The sequence below is a fragment of the Phyllobates terribilis genome, unplaced genomic scaffold, assembly GCF_046119375.1.
Source record: "Phyllobates terribilis strain yellow unplaced genomic scaffold, ASM4611937v1 Scaffold_8__6_contigs__length_399053987, whole genome shotgun sequence".
Lineage (NCBI taxonomy): Eukaryota > Metazoa > Chordata > Amphibia > Anura > Dendrobatidae > Phyllobates > Phyllobates terribilis.
In genome coordinates, this window is record NW_027362768.1 from 275,573,155 (window position 1) to 275,596,391 (window position 23,237).

Here is a 23,237-nt window from a genome sequence, read left to right on the forward strand (position 1 = left end):
TGTGCCATTTCTGGGGCGGCTGACGGCTGGTGATTCTAGCCTGGGCGGGGGCCAATATTCATGGCACCCTTCCTGGGCTATTAATATCAGCCCCAGCTGTCTGCCTAGCCTTTGCTAGCTGTTAAAATAGGGGGGACCCCCATTTTAATAGCTAGTAAATGCTAGGTATTCAGCTGGGGGCTGATAGTAGCCTGGGAATCTCTGTGGGTATTACCCCCTTCCCAGGCTTCAAACATCTGCCCCAGCCGTCTGCTTAACCTCCGCTAGAGACTAAAATTAAGGGGAACCCCATGCCAATTTGTTTTTTAATCCTTTATTTTAACACTAAATGACAATTACAGTAATCAACACTATCACTGTACTTCTTAGATAGAAACATGTCAGTCACATATATATCTAATCTGTGTGTGATGCTCTATTCTTTCTGTTCTAAATTGTTGGGTACCGATGCTGAATTGCCGGCCGGCTTTTTTTTAAAGAGAGTGTCTTCTGAGCAGTTTGTCAGCTTTTGGACACCTTTTTGAAGGTGTTTTTGTTTGCCTGCCATTGGTTTTAACGGTGTTCCACGAACCGAACCCGAACACTACGGGGGTGGCTCAACACTAGTCCCAACCCTATTTATAAGCCAAGAAATCCCACTTATTAAACCTGACAGGGCACACCTGTGAAGTGAAAACCATTTCCGGTGACTACCTCTTGAAGCTCATCAAGAGAATGCCAAGAGTGTGCAAAGCAGTCATCAAAGCAAAAGGTGGCTACTTTGAAGAACCTAGAATATATGACATATTTTCAGCTGTTTCACACTTTTTTGTTAAGTATATAATTCCACATGTGTTAATTCATAGTTTTGATGCCTTCAGTGTGAATGTACAATTTTCATAGTCATGAAAATACAGAAAAATCTTTTAAATGAGAAGGTGTGTCCAAACTTTTGGTCTGTACTGTAGGGGGGTGTCTGCATACTTAATTCTGCTCAATATTAAGTGATAAATTAATTATAATTTCTTTGTTAATTGTAATATGGCAATTTTGATATTGAGCAGAGTTAATTTCAGCCTATTTGTCCGGCCCTCCACAGCACTCATGTGGCCCCTCTGGAAAATTAATTGGCCGCCCCTGGGTTAGGACAGGGCAGAGTCAAGGGTTACTCCGAGGCAGCGGATTTCTGGTACAGGGAAAAGCGTGATGTCGTTTATTGTGATAGATCAGGTAGGGGAGATACGCGAGATGGAGGAAAGATGAGGAGTTCAGTTTTGTCTACATTGAGCTTGAGGAAGCGAGAGGAGGATGAGGAGGATATGGTTGATAGATGCTCTGGAAAGCAGAGAGGTGATGTCTGGGCCAGAGAGGTAGATCTGAGTGTCGTCTGTGTATAGGTGATAGAAGCATTCATGTATCTTACACAGCCCCTTTTTTAATCCTGCATAGTTTAAATGACTGCCATCAGAATATGGTCCGTGACGCACGTGGTCAGCAACAATAATCTTATTTATTTAATGCCTACTTCTTGAAAGGTAACTTTTGTTAAACTTGGCTAGTTGACTACATGTACATGATGAAAATTAAACCAAAATGGTGTGTCCTGTTTCATGAAGGACTAAAGGAGTCACAAAAACTGTAGTTATTTCGGGATAAACTGTTTTTTTTTGTTTTTTTTGTATTTTTTGAGCGAAAATGTGCCACTTTTTTTTCCCCCTTATGCACTATGGCACCTTATATTTGACTTTGTCCTATACTCACATGGCACCTATCAACATCGGTTTATTAATTATTGTAGTACTGATGTAGGCCCTTATTGTGGGTCAATGTTTTTGTATTGTTTTGTCTTGTCTGGGTCAATCCTGATTTTTATGATTACTAATAAACGTTATATTTTAAGGAATCTTTCTACACTGTTTAGAAGACTTTTTCATATGGAAACAAATTTAAGGGGGTTGTCCCACAAACAAAGTACATTTTAATTCATAAATCTTAGAATATAATATTGGCATAATATGTTATGTAAGAGCAGTAAAAAGCATATGGCCTAATTAAAATATGTACTAACAAAAGATAAAAAAAAAAACTTGAATAATAAAGTATGATGCAAACAAGTGCCCCCAAACACAGTATGACACCCCCACAGTGAATTCCTCCACACGCACAGTATGGTGACCCTACTGTACCCCTCTCCGTCAATCCCCCCCCCCCTTCAACAAAGAATGGTGACCCCATCACAATATGATTCTCCAACTCTAATCCTCACAAACTGACCACAAAAAGTCCTCCATACAGAATAATGGGCCCCACACGGTCCTCCATACAGTATAATGGGCCCCACACGGTCCTCCATACAGTATAATGGGCCCCACATAGTCCTCCATACAGAATAATGGGCCCCACACGGTCCTCCATACAGAATAATGGGCCCCACATGGTCCTCCATACAGAATAAATAAAGGGCCCCACATGGTCCTCGATACAGAATAATGGGCCCCACACGATCCTCCATACAGAATAAATAAAGGGCCCCACACGGTCCTCCATACAGAATAAATAAAGGGCCCCACACGGTCCTCCATACAGAATAAATAAAGGGCCCCACACGGTCCTACATACTGTAGAATGGGCCCCATATTTAAAAAAAATAATAATATATATATATATATATCTATAAATACTCTCGTCTGCCCTTTCCCCCCACTGCTTTGGTCTCTCAATTGTCTTCAGATCCTCTGCACACCTCTGTATATCGGGCCCTTTGTAATGACGTCATTGCCCACTGCGCTGAGACATCAGACACCGAGGGGGAATGATGGGAAAGGGAGCTTCAGCTGTCGCTCCCTCCTCCATTTTTGATTTCAACTGTATCAGCATCTGGGATGCTGATATTATTGAAAGTACAGCGGGCCAAATATATAATTGGGGACCCGCCCGGCATCATGGGCCAACTATACTCCTCCTACGGGCCAGATTTGTCCCGCGGGCCAGAGTTTGACATGTGTGCCTTAGTGCAGCACACACTCTGCCAGTTGTTGCACCATTTCTTGGGTTCAAAGACCATTTCAACTAAAATTAGAATTTTAATCTTATGGTATATCCCCGTCTCATGCTGCACATAACACATCTGCATCTCTGGCTGCTATGGGCATAAAAGGGGACAAACTTATGGTGTCGCACCCATGCTCCCCTGACCTCAACCCCATTAAGAACCTCTGGAGCATCATCAAAAGGAGTGTCTATGATGGCGGGAGGCAGTTCACATCTAAGCAACAGCTCTGGGAGGGTATTCTGTCCTCATGCAAAACAATTGAAGCAGAAACCATCCAAAACCTGACAAATTCAATGGACGAGAGAGTTCAGAAGCTCCTTTCGAACAAGCGGTCCTATGTGCAAATGTAACATCACCTAGAATAAAGTTTTGAGTTGAAAACTGTTTGATTTCAGTTTGTAATAACCTGCTAATGCTTATAATTTCAAAAATGACCATTTTTTTGTTCTTTATTAAAATGAAAAGGTTGAAAACTCTGCTGTGCATAATAATTTGGAACATGTATTTTGAGTGCAGTTTGAGTTTTTTATTTTTTTAAAATATACTGTTATCATAGGCAGTTTATACAAAAACCTTTCAATTGTACTCTAATAGTTATTTGACTGGAAAATTACAATGACTGCAGTTCATATAGGTAATTTGGGAAAATCTGAGAAAATATTATTTTCATAATAATTTGGAACACAGTGTACACACGCATGCATTTATACATTTTAACAGTGGCATATAAAACTTTTGGCACCCCTGGTCAAAATTTCTGTTATTGTGAGTAGTTAATCAAGTTGAAGATTATTAAATTATCTCTAAAAGGCCTAAAGTTAAAGATGACACATTTCCTTTGTATATTAGGGGGGGGGGAAATATATTGTAATTTTTTTACATTTTAAAAATTACAAAAAGGAAAATGGGTCTATGCAAAAGTTCGGGCACCCTAGGAGATTTGTGCCCAGATAACTTTGACCAAGGTTTCAGACCTTAATTGGCCTGTTAGGGTTATGTCTTGTTCACTATCATCGTTAGGAAAGGCCTGCTGATGCAAATTTCCAAGCTTTATAAAAACTCAGCCTCCTCTAACCTTGTGCCAAAAACAGCATCCATGGGTTCTTCTAAGCCGCTGTCTATCACACTGAAAATGAAAATGGTGGAGGCCCATAAAGCAGGAGAAGTCTATAAGAAGATGGCAAAGAGTTTTCAAGTTGCCCTTTCCTCAGTTCAAAATGTGATTAAAAAATAGCAGTTACTAGGAATAGTGGAGGGCAAGATAAGGTCTGGAAGACCAAGCAAAACTTCAATGAGAGCTGCTCGTAGGATTGCTAGAGAGGCAAATCAGAACCCCTGCTTGACTGCAAAAGGGGTCATTCCACATCAAGTGGACCAGTTTTAAAAATCGTCCCCACTCGACCTTCTCCGATTTTTGTTGAAAATTTATAAGGATGTACATGTATGTTTGAAAAGAGGTTCTGTAAATTTTTAGGGCCAGATCTCAAATACATTGGGCACTGTTGACCTTTCACTGGAGGTTCCACCAAGCCTGCGGCTTCAGCTAAGAGGATTTTGCAAACTTTGGCACATAGCCAGTATAGAACTCTAATGGCCATGATGCTGAAATTTGCCATACTAGCTCAACTTTTGCAGCTAAACACGATAAAATTATTACCGGCTATGACAAAACAATATTTCGGCCGCAATTTTGTGTCAAAGTAGCTTGTAAAACGCGTCGCATAAAATTTATGCCAAACTTTGCCCATATATAACTCAAGACCAAAAACCAATAGTAACTGGTGCTTTGCCCTGTACAAACATCTACATGACTTTGCATTGCTGCAATATCACGGTCAAATCATATGTATTTGTGGAAATATTCACACCCACATATGATGAAAAACTTAAAACAGAATTTTACCTATTTTTAGGTCAAATTTCTCAAAAAGGGTACCCCTAAAATATATTAATTCTGATATCATTAGAAAGAGCACATTTTTCTCTACAAGGATCATTGGTTTTTTTTTTTTGGTTTTTTTTTTGGAGTCTCTCAGTTTAAGAAAAGAAAAATGCCACTGAACATGGTGTTATTTATGCGCGTAATGCATTGATTTTGTTTGATTTTCAGATTCTTATCACATGTTACAGAGTTGTATTGTTGCTAGCAATGTCTATTATCAAAAACCTATAAACCTTTTTGTTTATGAAAAGTTATTGACTATTGTTACATTTTAATGCATATATTATTTATTTTTTAGCGATGGAGAATGAAATTGATGAAGAATCGGCCAAGTGCTCTATCGGCCTTGCGAAAAATTCGAAGTGCCACCTTAAGACATTCACCCATAGCAAGGATGAGTTGAAATTGTTTACAAGCTTTGGATTGGATGAACAGAAATTGCTGCGTCGACGAGTGGGACTAAATTTTGACGAACATTCACAAATCTGTTTACACCATGAAGCTTCATTCTTGACCAAATATGAGCATTTGCAAAAATCGTGTTGCAATCCTTTTGGGAAGAAAGGTCATAACACCAAAAAGAATTTGCGAGCTATCAATTTGTTAGCAGCTGACCAGTTGAACGAATTTACAAAGAATGATGTGAAGCCTGGCCAGAAGATGTGTGCATCATGTCGAAAAGAATTTGCTAACAGGAAAAAATCAGCTGATCCAATTTCCTCTGAATCAGATCCAGATGGAATGGAATGTTCTCCTGAAAGTCTAAATTCAAGCTTAACATCCATTGGCATCTCTCCTCTGAAATATCCACGGGTAAGCCAGCGGGATTCACTTGGATATGCAAGGAGAAAGATAAGCCAGGTACAAAATGCATTTTCTAGCAAGATTGCTTCAATTGGAGGGCTTGAGCCGAAAGACATTGAGCAAACAAAAACAGCACAGTGCAAAATGTGTCTGGATTACAATCCCCTTTTGGCAGGTTTGAAGCAAAAGCTGCAGGTGTCCAGTCAGGCAGAAAAGGTCCAAATCTTGACATTGGCACCTAAAAGTTGGTCCATTAAGGCTATATCAGACGAATTCGGTGTCTCTGAACGAATAGTCAAACAAGCTCGAAAGCTTAAATGTGAACATGGGATCTTAGCCTTACCTAGAATCAAGTGTGGCAAGAAAGTTTCTGAGGAAGTGAAGAAAAAGGTGCAGGCATTTTTTGAGGATGATGAATTCAGTCGAATGTGCCCTGGTAAAAAAGACTATGTATCAGTGCGAATAGCAGGAGAAAAAAAGCAGATGCAAAAGCGACTATTACTGAGCAATATGAGGGAAATGTTTGTTGCCTATCGGGATCGGAATGGCCCTGAAATTGGATTTTCCAAGTTTTGTGAGCTTCGGCCAAAGTGGTGCGTAACCGTTGGATCTGCTGGAACACATTCCGTTTGTGTGTGTACCATTCACCAAAATGTCAAACTAATGCTTGCAGCATGCCCAATCAATGATGACTACAAAGAGCTCATATGCAAAATGGTCTGTGGAATTGAATCCAAGGACTGTATGCTTGGCCGTTGTGATAAATGCCCGAGTCCTGAAGTTTTAAAAGAATTTCTAGTCAATGTGTTTGTCAACAGTGACCCTGAAGATATTGAGTTCAAACAATGGATTCACACTGATCGAGACACGCTTGATACCAAACAACTGACTATAGAAGATTTCATTGAAGAATTGGTTTTGAAAATTTCTAAATTTTGTAGCCATCACTACATCGCCAAGTATCAAAGTAGCTATTTGAAATCGTTGAAGGAAAATCTGAGACCTGGAGAGCTTGTGATCCTTATGGACTTTGCTGAAAATTACTCATTTAATGTTCAAGATGCCATTCAAGGTTTCCACTGGGAAAATAGTCAAGCTACAGTACACCCATTTGTAATTTACTTCAAGGAGTTAAATGGTGAAGCTGCGCAGAACATCAGCTTGTGCATAATCAGTGATTGCTCACGACATGACACAGTTGCAGTCCACACTTTCTTAACAGTAATTGTGGAGTATCTCAAGACTCTCATCTATGGGATTCGTCATATCCACTACTTCAGCGATGGATCTGCAGCCCAGTACAAAAATTTCAAAAATTTTCTCAACTTGTGCCACCACAATGCTGATTTCAATATCAGCGCTGAATGGAATTTTTTTGGTACCAGTCATGGAAAGTCGCCCTGTGATGGGATTGGAGGGACAGCAAAGAGGTTGGCAGCTCGTGCCAGTCTTCAACGCCCAACTGAAAACCAAATACTGACCCCGGTGGATTTATTCAACTTTTGCAACGAGCAACTGCATTCTTTTTGTTCCAAAAGAAAAAATTGACGAAATACGGGTAGTTCAAGAGGAAAGGTTCAAAGATGGACATACAATTGCTGGAACAAGAGAAAATCACCAGTTTGTGCCAATTGATGACAAAAAGATTCGCATTTCAAGGGTGTCAAATGACCCATCATCTTTCATTGCCCATGTAGATAGATCTGTCAGATCAGAAATGCCTTTTGTGGTAATTGCAAACCTCCAGCCAGGGCAATACATTGCCTGCATTTACGATAGGAACTGGTGGATTGGAAATATTTCTGAAATTTCAGTCGACGACCATGATGCATTAATACATTTTATGCATCCTCATGGACCTGCTAGCTTCTTTCACTGGCCTGTGAGAAATGATACATGCTGGATTCCCGAGCAGTCAATCATTGCAATAATTCCAGCACCAGCTGCAACAGCAATGGACCGACAATACAGCTTCTCTGAACCGATTATGTTGCAAATTCAGCAACAATTCCAGACCACTTAGACTGAACATTATGGCTTGGGAACCAACAAAAGATACCCAATATTAGGCTTGGGATCCTAGGCAAAGACACCCACCCTCAGGCTTCGGAACCTGCGATAAAGAGACCGCCCGCGGCTGGCCTTGCACGGCTATCGGCCATGGCTCCTAGGCGATGGGGCTGCCAATTCTCGAAAGACAGCATTATTACAATTCTTAATAGGATTAGAATACCAATTCTTAGGGAATTGGTTGTGGTATAACCACCATGGACTAACGCAAGGGTTTGAATAGTGCAGTTACCATTCATTGCTTATTAATAAATAACACCATGTTCAGTGGCATTTTTCTTTTCTTAAACTGAGAGACTCCAAAAAAACAACAATGATCCTTGTAGAGAAAAATGTGCTCTTTTCTAATGATGTCAGAATTAATATATTTTAGGGGTACCCTTTTTGAGAAATTTGACCTAAAAATAGGTAAAATTCTGTTTTAAGTTTTTCATCATATGTGGGTGTGAATATTTCCACAAATACATATGCTTTGACCGTGATATTGCAGCAATGCAAAGTCATGTAGATGTTTGTACAGGGCAAAGCACCAGTTACTATTGGTTTTTGGTCTTGAGTTATATATGGGCAAAGTTTGGCATAAATTTTATGCGACGCGTTTTACAAGCTACTTTGACACAAAATTGCGGCCGAAATATTGTTTTGTCATAGCCGGTAATAATTTTATCGTGTTTAGCTGCAAAAGTTGAGCTAGTATGGCAAATTTCAGCATCATAGCCAGTATAGAACTCTAATGGCTATGTGCCAAAGTTTGCAAAATCCTCTTAGCTAAAGCCGCAGGCTTGGTGGAACCTCCAGTGAAAGGTCAACAGTGCCCAATGTATTTGAGAACTGGCCCTAAAAATTTACAGAACCTCTTTTCAAACATACATGACAATCCTTATAAATTTTCAGCAAAATCGGAGAAGGTCGAGTGGGGACCACTGGTCCACTTGACATGGAATGACTCAAAGACCTTCAGAAAGATTTTGCAGACTCTGGAGTTGTGGTACATTGTTCTACTGTTCAGAGACACCTGCACAAATATGGCCTTCATGGAAGAGTCATCAGAAGAAAACCTCTCCTGTGTCCTCACCATAAAATTCAGCGTAAGAAGTTCTAATCAAGCCTGATGCATTTTAGACACCAGTCCTGTGGACCAATGAAGTTAAAATAGAACTCTTTGGCCACAATGATCAAAAAGGTATGTGTGGAGAAAAGAAGGCACAGAAGTTCAGGAAAAGAACATCTCAGTTAGTCCTCAAAATAGCAGTGCATGCAAGACGACCCAGAAATCTCACAGAACTGGAAGAATTTTCCAAGGGAGAATGGATGAAAATCCCTCAAACAAAAATTGAAAGACTCTCTTGTCTGGCTACAAAAAGCGTTTAGAAGTTGTGATGCTTGCAAAAGGGGGTGCTGCTATCTACTAACCATGCAGAGTGTCCAAACATTTGTATTAGCCAATTTTTCCTTTTTGTAATTTTTAAAATGTAAAAGATGAAAATGTATATAATTGTTTTTGCCTAAAATACAAAGGAAATGTGTCATCTTTAACTTTCGGCCTTTTAGAGATCATTTCATCGTCAACTTGCTTAACTGTTCACAATAACAGTAATATTGACAAGGGGTGCCCAAACTTTTACGTGCCACTATATGTGTTATACTATATTGTTTGTTTTCTTACACTCGGTATTTTGGATCTTTTCCAGGTGTTCTCTATCGTGGTCTTTGGGTGCATAATTAATGAGGGATACATTAATAAGGCAAGTGAGGAGGAGGAACACTGCATTTTCAACCAAAACCGAAGTGCCTGCACCTATGGTGTGACAGTAGGGTTGTTGGCCTTTCTCACCTGCCTTCTGTACCTGGCTGTAGATGTCCACTTTCCACAGATCAGCAGCGTCAAAGACCGCAAAAAGACTGTGATATCTGACGTCGCTGTGTCTGGTAAGCTGCTGCTTCTTCATTTTTAGCATCACTCAATTCTTAATTGTGTTACAAATTATCCCATTGTTGTCTAAATCAGAGGTCACTGATTTTTTTTTTTTTTTCTCAATAACTACATCACCGGATTTTACAGTACAAAATGAATTCATCTGTTATAGATTTCCTAGACTTGGTGAGGCTGTTGTATTTACTTTCAAAATCTGTACGAGAATGTCTGAACAATTCTTCTCGAAAGTTTTCCCACCTGATATTAAAATGAGCATTTTAACACTTTGTGGACACATATAAAGCTGATTTTAGTACTCAGCCATGGCCACTAAGCACTGTATGATTCTGCTGCGTTCTGCCATGACATCACATATCCAACCACTGCCATGGCAAATTTCAGCTCATCGTGGGGTGCCGGGTGATGGAACCCTAGCAATCTCATATTGATGACCTATCCTAGAATTAGGTCCTCAGTTAAAGGGGTTGTCCACTACTTTATATCCCCCCCCCCCCCCATGTATCCCTCTGGCACCCCTAAGACTTATTGTAAATACCTTCTGTTGCTGATAATTCCTGTGAGCGGTGCTATCAGTGGACCACAACCCAGCAGCCACCGCGGGGACCCCTGTGCTGAGTCACGACAAGTGAGGCTTGACGTTAGCGTGGGGTCACGTGATGCCTGTGAGCGGCCACCGATAGCGCCGCTCACAGGCATTATCAGCAACACAAGGTATTTACAATAAGTCTTAGGGGGGCCTGGGGGGATACATTGGGGGGGGGGGGATAAAGTACTGGACATCTTCTTTAAGTCCCAGACAACCCCTTTAAATATGACCTCGATCAGCCTTTGAACTGATTGTTGGCTGCGTGAAAATACTGTATGAATACTATCTGCTGACTGACTGGTCATATTGGTGATTGTCACCATAAAATTTGACTTGGCCCATGTAAAAGGGCCTGTCACCAATCAATGTGTTATGTTTATCATTCATCACTTAGTTCTTCAGATTCGCTGTTGCTTACCCCATGTGCAGGGCATTGCAATAGTTTATGTATCCATGGTAATTATCACTCATATAGTGACAGTTAGTTAGCTCTCAGTGCTTGTAACCATGGATACCTAAGCTACTGTAATGCCCTGCACACGAGGTAATCAACATAGTGAATCTGAAGAACTATACTACAGTTCTAATTGGAGGAATTTGCTAATATTATTATTTATAGTTATTATTTATTCCTACTAAATATTGGGATAGATTCTTGGAGATGGGAATACCCCTTTTAAGATACAGCAGCCGTGTGGCCAACGGTCAGTCAACATGCATCGGTCTGGCTTTATAAGTAAGTTTGCTGCCAGGTTCCCTTTTAAGTGTCCCTGATAAGCAAAATAATAGCCATGAAATGTAATCTGAAACTCTGTGTGTGTTTATGGTGAAATCTCTGCTTCTGTTCCCACTAAACTGATGTGTGACGCCAGAGCTGGAGCTATTAAGGCTGTGGGAATGCACATAAGCTCAGATTTCCAACGCTTTAGATCCTTTTGAAGTTTTTTTTTTTTTTTTCATTTTAGACTAATTATTCATCATGGTTCTACACTAACACAAACTGAATTATTCAGTGACCAGAAAAATACAAAAAATATGTAAACCCAATATAAAAATCCATGTTCGAAATGGAAAGGTTCTAGATTGCTGCAATAGTCTAGGTTGTTTCACCCTCTTTCCCTAGGCCTCATGCACATGAGTGAGCGGAGTGCATGGAGCCTGTACAGAGGCACTCAGTCCCTGCAGCTCCATACTATGGTGCATTAGGGACTTTGCACGATGTCATGTTATGGAAGTTTTCCCCACTAACTGCAAAACATCTAGGAGAGAAAATCTTCATAATATGGCAAAATATACACTGCAGCCTTCTAGGAGCACCCAGTTTTCAGCTTTACCGTGGTCACCGGATGGTCTTTCTATAATCCTATCCAGCCAAGATAAGGTGTACATTTTTGGAGGACATCTACCAACCTACATCTGCCCATATGAATGTTATATTCCATTGTTGTAACGTTGAGAAAAAGAAAGAACTGTTTTCTATGTTTAGTGGAAAATCAGTCATTATATACTAATATTTCTCAAAAAAAAACAAAGGGAACACTAAAATGCCATATCCTAGATGTCACTGAATAAAGATTTGCAACTGGAATATTTCATTCATTACATAGTGAAATATGTGTTGAGAACAATAAACATAAAAATGATCAATGTAAATTAATATCCCATGGAGGTCTGGATTTGGAATGCTTCTTAAAATCAAAGTGGAAAATCTAATTACAGGCTGATCCAACTTCAATAGAAATGCTTCAAGAAAAGGAAATGAATCTTGTGTGTGTGTGTGTGTGTGGCCTCCATGTGCCTGTATGACCTCCCTACAACGCCTGGGCATGCTCCTGATGTGGTGGCGGATGTTCTCCTGAGGGATCTCCTCCCAGATCTGGTGTAAGCATCAGTCAACTCCTGGTCAGTCTGAGGTGCAATGTGGCAACATTGGTGGATGGAACGAGACATTATGTCGCAGATGTTCTCGATTTAGATTCGGGTCTGGGGAATGGGCTGGCCAGTCCAAAGCATCAATGCCCTTCATCATGCAGGAACTGCTGACTCTTCAACCACATGAGGCCTAGCATTGTCATGCATCAGAAGGAACCCATTGCCCACTGCACCTGCACATGGTCTCACAATGGCTGTGAGGATCTCATCCTGGTACCTCTGGCGAGCACATGGAGGACTGTGCGTCCCTCCAAAGAAATGCCTCCACCGACCATTACTGACCCACTGCCAAACCGGTCATGCTGGAGGATGTTGCAGGCAGCAGAACGTTCTCCACGGCGTCTCCAGATTTTTGTCACGTCTGTCACGTGCTCAGTGTGAACCTGCTCTCATCCGTGAAGAGCGCAGGGCGCCATGTTGAATCTGCCAATCTTGGTGTTCTCTGCCAAATGCCAATCACCCTGCACAGTGTTGAGCTGCAAGCACAACACCCACCCGTAGGTCCTCATACCACCCTCATGGAATCTGTTTCTGACAGTTTGAGCAGACACATGAAAGTTAGTGACCTGCTGGAGGTCATTTTGCAGGGCTCTGGCAGTGCTCCTCCTTTTCCTCCTTGCACAGAGGAGGAGGTAGCGATCCTGCTGCTGGGTTGTTTCCCTCCTAGGACCCCCTCCATGTCTCCTGGTGTACTGGCCTGTCTCCTGGTATCTGCTCCATGTTCTGGTCACTGTGCTGACAGATAAAACTACCCTTCTTGCCACAGCTCGCATTGATGGGGCTGACTTGCTAATTGCCTATCATGTCTTCTTGTTGTCTGTTCCATTTGCACAACAGCAGGAGAAATTGATTCACAATCAGTCTTGCTTCATAAATGGTCAGGTTGATTTCACAGAAGTGTGATTGATATATATGTATATATGTATTTCATTTTTGTAGTGTTTATTTTTCTAAATATCTTGACAAATGTTACTAACTTTGATCACTCATCTGCTACATTTCCTTTTACATTTTTGCTGTAGGTGTTTGGTCATTTTTTTGGTTTGTTGGGTTCTGCTTTTTGGCCAACCAATGGCAAGTGTCTAACCCGAAGGACAATCCAATGAATGAAGGAGCAGACGCTGCCCGTGCCGCCATAGCGTTCTCATTCTTCTCCATCTTTACTTGGGTGAGTTGTACTATTAAACAATGAGGTCGGTTGCTTGCATGTTCTGGGGGTGGGATAGATTAAGACCTGGCTGGTTGGTAAAAGCATTGCACACGTGCAAGCCTCAGCCAAGTAGTATGGGATCCTTTCATAAGGCGCATGTTCAGGCTAAGGATGAGTGTTCCCCATTTAGAATTGCATTTCCTGTACGTATAGAGCTGCACAAGGTGCCTATTCCAGTATCTGTGGGCTTTTGCCACTTTAGTTACCATTACTACTGGTCCACTCAGATTCTTGCGTTCTGTGCAGTAGCACAAAGTGTTATTAAAGTTCATGTGTTTTCCATCCTCCTTTAAACGGTTTCAAGAGTGAAGGATAATCGTAAAATACAGTGTTACACACTTCTCCGGACCTCCGCCTCTTTGGTGGTCTTCAACATGATATAAAATAACTTCCCCCTCCATACCATCATCATTGATTGGCTCCAGGGTCTGGTGATGATAATGGACAGGATGTTGTCTATTAATTTTTAGAGCACCATTGATTCCATGGTACTGTATTCGAGAAGGGGTTACATACAAAACATCTAAATTGCAATGAACAAACTCACAATGACAGACTGGTACAAAGGGGATAGGACCTTACCCTTGTTGACTTACATTCTACAGGAAAATGGGGAAGGAGACTGTAGGTTGGGGGGGTTGCTGCATCTTCGGTGATGGTGAGGTGGCAGCGGGGTCATTGCAGGCTGTAAATGTTTTTGAAGAGATGGGTCTTCAAGTTCCGTCTGAACGTTTCGAATGTGGTGGATAATCTGATGTGTTGGGTCCCAGAATTCCAGAAAATGAGGCATACTTGGGAGAAGTGTTGCAGTCGATTGAGTGAGGGACGTACTAGTATGGAGGAGAGAAAAAGGTCTTGCGAAGACCGGAGATTGTCTGGAAAGAATCAGGAGATTAGTTTGGAGATGTATGGATGAGACAGATCATGGACGGCTTTGTAGATCAATCTTTGTAGTTTTATCCGTTGGGGAATTGGGAGCCAATGCAGGAATTTGTAGTGGGGAGAAGCAGAGGAGTAACACAAGTGGGAGGTGAATTAATTGGGCAGCAGAGTTGATTACAGACTGGATAGGTGTAAGTGAGTTAGCAGGGAGGCCACACAGGAGGATATTGAAGTAGGCGAGGTGGGAGACTAATAGGGCATGCATCAATATTTTAGTAGATTAGGGTTTAAGGAAGGGAAAAACTTTGGAAGTCTTTTTTAGTTGAAGGTGGCCAGAAGTGGTAAGAGCTTGGGTGTGCGGTTTGAAGGACACTGCAAAGTCAAGTGTTACTCTGAGGCAGTGGACTTGCAGTAAGGGGAAAACATAATGTAATTGATAGATTGGGTAGGGGAGTTAAGTGACACGGAGGAAAGATGATTAGTTTGGTTCTGTTCACATTAAGTTTTAGGAAGCGAGAGGAGGATATGGCTGACGGATACTCTGGGATTCTGGACTGCAGAGGTCATCTGCATATAGCTGGTACTAGAAGCTGTGGGACTTTGAGTTGTCCCAGGCCAAAGGTATAGATCAGAGATGTCAATCTCAAACACACAGAGGGCCAAAATCAAAAACGTGGACAAAGGCACGGGCCAACCAGTGTACAGTATAATGGGCCCCACGCAGTCCTTCATACAGTATAATGGGCCCCACGCAGTCCTTCATACAGTATAATGGGCCCCACGCAGTCCTTCATACAGTATAATGGGCCCCGCGCAGTCCTTCATACAGTATAATGGGCCCCGCGCAGTCCTTCATACAGTATAATGGGCCCCGCGCAGTCCTTCATACAGTATAATGGGCCCCGCGCAGTCCTTCATACAGTATAATGGGCCCCGCGCAGTCCTCCATACAGAATAATGGGCCCCGCGCAGTGCTCCATACAGAATAATGGGCCCCGCGCAGTGCTCCATACAGAATAATGGGCCCCGCGCAGTGCTCCATACAGAATAATGGGCCCCGCGCAGTGCTCCATACAGAATAATGGGCCCCGCGCAGTGCTCCATTCAGAATAATGGGCCCCGCGCAGTGCTCCATTCAGAATAATGGGCCCCGCGCAGTGCTCCATTCAGAATAATGGGCCCCGCGCAGTGCTCCATTCAGAATAATGGGCCCCGCGCAGTGCTCCATTCAGAATAATGGGCCCCGCGCAGTGCTCCATTCAGAATAATGGGCCCCGCGCAGTGCTCCATTCAGAATAATGGGCCCCGCGCAGTGCTCCATTCAGAATAATGGGCCCCGCGCAGTGCTCCATACAGAATAATGGGCCCCGCGCAGTGCTCCATACAGAATAATGGGCCCCGCGCAGTGCTCCATACAGAATAATGGGCCCCGCACAGTGCTCCACACAGAATAATGGGCCCCGCACAGTGCTCCACACAGAATAATGGGCCCCACATAGGGGTGGTGGTTCTGGTGTCGCAGGCCAGATAAAACCACCCTGCGGGATAGATTTGGCCCACGGGCCAGAGTTTGACATGTATGGTATAGATGGAGAAGAGTAGGGGGGTCACAGGACAGAGCCTTGAGTGACCCCAACAGAGAGAGAATGGGATGAGGTAGTGGTCCATCAGTTATAAGGGGAAAGTCATCCATCCACCAGTCGCCTGAGCCTACAGGCAATCATTGTTCTTAGCTGTACAAACGGTCCCCACATTTGTCCCGATGAAGATCACCGAAGCAGCAGGGCAGGGTTCGGAGAGGTAAGTAACACTTTTTTTTTTTTTTATATTCTATGTTGATTCCTTCTCTCTTGTCCGATTTGAAAACCATATCGATGTGACTACTAGCTGACGTAATTTCATATTTGACTAAATTCTGCAGAATTGGTTTGAACAGTTGTGCAATGTTAACGTGTGGTCATCTCTGGGGACTTTTTTTTTTTTTACTTGTTGTATTTTTGCAATTGGGTTTCATTCAAAATTTAGCAACATTTGATTTTTACAGGTGTTATGTTTCTCTGCACATTTAAAGGGGTATTCCCATATCCAAGATCATATCCCAATGTGTATTAATAGCAAATACCCCCCAATTAGAAATGTAGTATAGTTCTTCTGATTCGCTATGCCGCTTACCCCATGTGCAGGGCATTGTAGTAGCTTAGGTACCCATGGTCAAGACCACTAACAACTGTTACTATATGAGTAGTCGTAACCATGGTTACCTAAGCTACTACAATGCCCTGCACATGGGGTAAGCGGCATAGCGAATCAGAAGAACTATACTACATGTTGCTTACCCCATGTGCAGGGCATTGTAGTAGCTTGGGTAACCATGGTTACAACTGCTCATATAATAACAGTTGGTAGTGGTTGTAACCATGGACATAGTGAATCAGAAGAACTATACTAAATTTGTAATTAGGGGTATCTGCTAATATTATTACACCTACTACATTTTGGGATAGGATTTTGCAGATGGGAATACACCTTTTAACTTTTGTGGTCTAGGGTGATAAATCAGCTGAGAGGATCTTTGAAAAATACAGATAAGAGTTGCAAACCCTGTTAGGCTATGTGCCCACAATGCAGAAATTCTCCGGATTTTTCCTGAGCGTTTCTGCATCTCCCCTGGCAGAAAAAATGCATGCGGATTGTACATGCGGATTGTGCATGCGGGTTGTCAAGCGCTTTTCCAAGCGATTTTAGCATCACTTGGAAAGTGCTTGTCAACTTGGTCACACTATATAAATCCATGCAACGGGCATGGATTTATATAGTATGACCTTAAAAAATGGTTAAAAAATAAACATTATATCCCCCTTCTGATGGCCCCCGGTCTCCATAACGATCCGTCCTGGCTTGCCGGCAGCTCTCGGTGGACTGAAAGGACCCGCCATGACGTCATTTAGTCATGTGACTGGTCACACGACCGCTGACGTTAGCAGTAACGTGACCCGTCACATGACTAATTGACATCATGGCAGGTCCTTTCAGTCCACCGAGAGCTGCCGGCAAGCCAGGACGGATCGTTATGGAGACCGGGGGCCATCAGAAGGGGAGTATAATGTTTATTTTTTTATTTTATTCTTCTTTTTACAGGTTCTATGGTACCCGGGTCCAGAGGAGAGTCTCCTCTTCTCCAAACCCGGGTACCATCCACACATTGAAACGCATGGATTCTGCATGTACAGATGCAGTGATGCGGATGTCATGCGGTCCAATGCAAGTCAATGGCGGCGAAAACGCCGCGATTACACAAAATAATTGGTAGTGCTGCGGATTTTTCCACAATTTTGATCCGCAGCGGAAGTTTCCGCAGCATGTGCACAGTACATGTGGATTATCATTGGGGAACATGGCAGACCTTCTACCATGCGTTTTTTAAGTGTTTCTGCAGCGGAATTGCCGCTGCTTAAACGCATCGTGGGCACACAGCCCTAGACCGTCACAGTGGGCTCACTGATTCTCAGCTGACTTATTCTGCAGCCAATAACAAACTGTGCAACACAGAGGCCATAGAAGGCAAACAGTGCATAATTTGTAATGAAACCCTATTGCATATAAATGGGGCTCAAAATAATTTGTTTTTTATTTTTTTTAATTAAAAGCAAAAACAGCTGGACAACCCATGTACTTTTTACCACTGGGCAACTTGTGTTGCACCTAGTGGGGGGATCCTGCTGGCTGGTAGTGGAGGGATCTCATTATTTTGTAATTTTATCCATTCCGCAGGCCATCCTAGCAGTGCTGAGGCTGCAGCATCTGAAGGAAATTACTTTCCAAGAGGAGTACAGCAGGCTTTTCCCCCCTAACCCCCAACCCTTCCCTTAACCTATTAACAAAGCTTTATATATCTGCAGTGCCTTAACCACTCCGTCCAATGTGTTACTGTTTATAAGCATTGTTTACGCCTGGCATTACTTGTGTCTCCCCTTTAGAGCTTGCCTATACATATGCAGATCTTGAGCACATGATGTAGACCACCTTAGGTTATTTTATGGATGCAGATCTTTGATCTTCATTGTCCTGTGATTAGATACCTACAGCAGGTCACTCCTATTTCGTGAGCTTCCACCTACCGGTCTCTGATCATATGTGTAAGCAAGCTTTTAAAGACAATCTTTCATACATCATTATTGTTTTTTTTTTAATGTTAAGAAAAGTTTTCTTGAAGTGACATGTATTGATGGAGGAAGGTGAGGTAGCCTCAAATGAGGGCATAGTAGAGGATTGACTACTTTTTGCTTTATATTCTCTACAATGAAGAAGCGTGAATGGAGCTCAGTCCATTTCATTGGAGTAACAGATTAGTGGGAAGTGCTTAGAAGTGCCAACTAAAATTGATCAGAATAGATACAATTTTACCGAAAATTTAAAGGGTCATTCCTGTCTGTATTGTCGGATAGTGCCTGTAAATACAAGCAATTTTTCAGTTTACTGCTCGTTAAAATATTTGGTCATTCTTGAGATGTTTAACACTTTTTTCTCTTGTTTTACAGTTTGTTTCCTTGGAGACTGACCACCACTGCTGGACAGCAGAACATGCCCAGCGCTAACGAGCTCCTTTTTTTTTTTTTTTTTTTTTTTTTCTTGAGCTTGCCTGCACTGTTTGAAGCTGTCCAGGATTGCTGGCATGCACGATTACCTCTAATCCTAATCCAGGCCGGCTTCAGCACAGTGCTTACAAGCTAGACGGCAGCAGGGGTCGGTCTCCTAGGCAAAAAAGAAGATAACGTGTTAATATCTCAAGAAACGCTGCAAATTTTAATAATCACTAAATTGCAAAAGTGCTTGTATTTACAAGCACAATCCGATAATATCCATCTTTGAAGATGGGAATAACCCTTTAAGTGCCATACAGCAGTCAAGTAGTTGTGCCAGCCAATACATGGAGGTGCATGAAAACATCAGCCATTTATAAGACTTGGGAAGTGTCAGATATCTTATTGCCTTAATGAACCTTGTTTACTGTTCCATTATAATTGACTTCTTGTTCCTATTCTTACACCTCCAGTTTTTCCTTGAATTGTATGTTGTCCTAATACTTGGATATTGTTTACCTTGTAATGATACTTGATGCATTAGTATGTTAGTCCAAACACTGGTACAAGTTAATAAAATGTTTTGTTAGTTATACACAGTCAATATTTTTATAAAAGTGTTTCTTTTCTACTTTTAGTCTGTTAGGAATGTTGTTAAGCACATGCTAAAATTCAGGCCATTCACGATGGAAAATTGCCCATGTGACTAGCTCCATGTGCTTGTCCACATAGAAGACAAGTGCAGCAGCTGCCTGCTATGTATATGCTCTAGTCTGGTCCATAGATCAGACCAGAATCGTGCACGCTGCAATTTTTTTTTCCCTTGCAGACCGTTGAGCATGTGCACTGGCATGTTGGCTATAACGAGTGCGTGTGGTCTATGATGCACTCGTCCATATAAAATGCTCATCTAAACAAAGACCTAAAAGTGGAGAACAGCTATAGATTGGTCACACTGCAAAGCTTTAGGTTAAATTCCCACACTGAACTCCATTAAGCTGAATGGAACCAATTTTCTGCTGCTTGAGAATTTGACCCTTAGGGCAAAGACAGACTGCTGTATAACTCGTGCGGTCATCGCACTGCACGGACTGGCCAGCACCTCTCCTGAACGGAGCATGACAGCGTGATGGATTTCTATGCAGCAGTCAATGTCCAGTCAGGAGAACTGCTGGCCAGTACGAGGTTTACGATGCGATCCTCACACGAGAAATACTGCAGTCTGTCTCTACCCTTAGATTAAGTTCAGGATAGTTTTTGACACTATGTAAATTTACTCAAAAAACACACACAGTGGGGAAAAAAACAATTTCATTGAGCTAATTGGTGCAGAAAATCTTCAACATCAAAAGCTCATCAAATATTCCTCATGGGAACTTGGTCTTAAAGGGGCATTCTTAAGTTATTACATTGCTTTAATTAGTTAGAACATGCAAGTCAGTTGCGAATATGCTTATTTCCATACTGTATCTGCTGCCATTCTCCTGCAAAGTGAGCTTTTATTTTTCATATTGTACAGCTGGTTTCCATGGAGCATGGCCTCTAGTGCCTGTCCTGACCCGGCCAAGAGTGTGCAGCAGTTACATTGCAGGACAAGACTAAACTCTTAACATACTAGCCACCTCTCTCCAGCCCTTTGATTTCTATAGAGCAGTTATTTACTCACCACCCTCCACCTCCCTCTCAGCTACTGTTATAAGTTTTACTCTTATCAATAATGTAGAATGACAATCCCTGGCACCCAACCTCATGGTTTTCACTGTCTGGAGCTGTGTGCTTGTTCAAATGCCCTACGATCTCTGTATGCAAATACATTGATGGCTGTGTAGACCCAAAACAGACAACTGATGGCTGATTGTGTTACAGCAGATCTTGTTCTTGATCTTGAGCTTTATCGTTCTACTAATACTATAGCTTTGCTACTCAGACCTGCCACTTAAAGAGAAGAGGTCCTACCAGAAAACTGAGCTGAGCTGCTCAAGAAATAACTTTAAGAATATCCCTTTAAAGGGTTTTTCCATTAAATATATTTAGCATTCACAGAATAGGTTATTATTGAATTGTTTCTAGGGTTCCCAAAGTCGCCTTTGTGACTTGGCCAGTAACATGCATGTTTGATCACCTCTCCTATAGAGAGTGAAAGGAATGTATGTGATGCAGTGATGTCCACGCATGCTTACTGCTGCTCTTGTCACAAAGGGGACCTTAGGACCCTCTCTTCTCAAGATAGGTCCAACCACTGGGACAACCCAAGTGATGATATATTTATGACCTAGATTGTTTATGGGTGATTAAATACATATTATCAGATAACTCGTTTACGTCGGCCATGAACAATATTGTCCACCAGCCTGCCAGCTGCATTTGGCTCTCCTGACCATCTAATGCCTATGGGAGGCCTCTAAAAGGCTTGCGTTCTCATGATGAGCTTTTGGTGCATATTTAACGCTGTATATTTTTGCTGCATCAAAAATGCATCATCTTACAGTTCCAGCAAAGTAGATGGGATTTATAGAAATCTCATGCCCACTGTGCTTCTTTTTTACTTGCCGTAAATTGACCTCAGGTGTGTTTTTCAAATCCGCAGCATGTCAATTTCTCTTGCAGGTACACTGTCCGTACGTGCATTTTAGGTTCAAAAACGCATGTTAAAATAACTCCCACAAAAATGCAATGAAAAAACGCAAGTAACCTGATTTTAAATAATGGGTGCAAAAATTCTTCAGCGTCCAAAACTCACCAAAAGTTCATTGTGGGAAGAGCCATACTCTCCCAAAAGAAAAAACTTTTTATTTTTTGTTTCCCCTGTGAGAGAGAAACTGCTGATAGGGATAGGCCAATTACAAACACATGCATGCTCTGCGGAGCCAAGTGTGCATGCATATGGGGTTGCTTAGAAAGCGGATTCTTCTAACCTCTGTCTAAATGTATGGTGTGCTCTAGTGTAATTTGAGGACCAAGTACGTTTATAGAATCCGGAAAGAATACTTTTATGTTCAGTAATGCTGATTTAACAGTTACTAACTATGGTGATGGGTGTTTGTTTCTCTTTTGTCCTTTCCACCTTCTCCACTCTCTTGCCCCAATTCCTTACGCTTCCCTACCACTCCTTGACCCATTAATTTCCATTCATCATTGATTCAAGGCGGGACAAGCTGTGCTGGCCTACCAACGCTATCGCCTGGGCTCTGACTCCGCATTGTTCTCTCAGGACTACATGGACCCAAGCCAAGATCAGGGGCCTCCTTATCCCCCCTATGCCAGCAATGACGACTTAGATCCTTCTGCTGGCTACCAGCAGCCTCCCACAGAAGCCTATGATGCAGGCACACAAGGCTACCAGGCCCAGGATTACTAAAGCACCTCCTTCAAGGAACTTTCATTGTCCGACAGGCGCGCAACTCCTCAGTTTGCAATTTGTTGCTGCCTCTCCGTTAGTGAAAGATGTAAAAAAGTATGTCCTTATTTTTTATGACATGATCCAGGAAAGGATCTATTCTTATTTTTATGTTTGTTTATAAATACAGATTTAGCCTTTTTTTTGTTCTATATCTTAAGCTTTCTGCAATTTTGCCAGGTTTACTCCATATCATTCCTCAAGTCCTTTTTTTTAGTTTGTTATTCTGAAATGGAGAATGATTATTTCCAATCATTGTTGTAATTACTTTAAAGAGGTTTTCCACTACTATACAGCATGCCCATATCGATTCAAACGCTGGAAATAAGTATTTTTGTAATTACCACCTGTTGTGATAGCGCCACTCACGGGCAACAATCGCTGACCGCTCACAGGCATCATGTGACCACCGGCTGCAGCTGGCTCCGACATCTGCTGATGACACGTTAAGTTCCAGGCGTGACCCAGTGACGCGCGCCCCCGATTGATGGGCTGTGGGCAGGGTTTCACTGCACGTCACAGCCCAGCATCCACCATGCACTTTCTATCTTCTCTGCTTTCTTTAGGAAAGTGCGTGGTGGATGCTGGACTGTGACGTGTTGTGAAACCCTGCCCACAGCCCATCAATCGGGGGCGCGCGTCACTGGGTCACGCCTGGAACTTAACGCGTCATCAGCGGATGTCTGAGCTGGCTGCAGCTGGGGGGTCACGTGATGCCTGTGAGTGGTCGGCAATAGTGCTGCTCACACGTAACGATCACAACAGGTGGTAATTACAAAAATACTTATTTCCAACGTTTGAATCGATATGGGCATTCTGTATAGTAGTGGACAACCTCTTTAAGTAATATTCTGCAGAGCTGGAGTA

General features: G+C 42.2%; 1 protein-coding gene across 2 annotated transcripts in view; it reads left to right on the top strand.

Annotated features, from left to right (window-relative positions):
- Positions 1 to 22,510, top strand: part of SYNGR1 (synaptogyrin 1) — a 72,913-nt gene extending 50,403 nt beyond the window's left edge. The window contains exons 2-4 of one of the 2 annotated variants that reach the window (XM_073644255.1): positions 9,539 to 9,776; positions 13,324 to 13,469; positions 22,119 to 22,510. In XM_073644255.1, the coding sequence (XP_073500356.1) occupies positions 9,539 to 9,776; positions 13,324 to 13,469; positions 22,119 to 22,331 (597 nt within the window). In that variant the 3' untranslated portion in view covers positions 22,332 to 22,510. Of the gene's footprint in view, positions 1 to 9,538; positions 9,777 to 13,323; positions 13,470 to 18,164; positions 19,591 to 22,118 lie in introns of those variants that run through there. The other variant, XM_073644256.1, reaches the window with a different exon arrangement.
- The last annotated feature ends 727 nt before the right edge of the window (positions 22,511 to 23,237 follow it).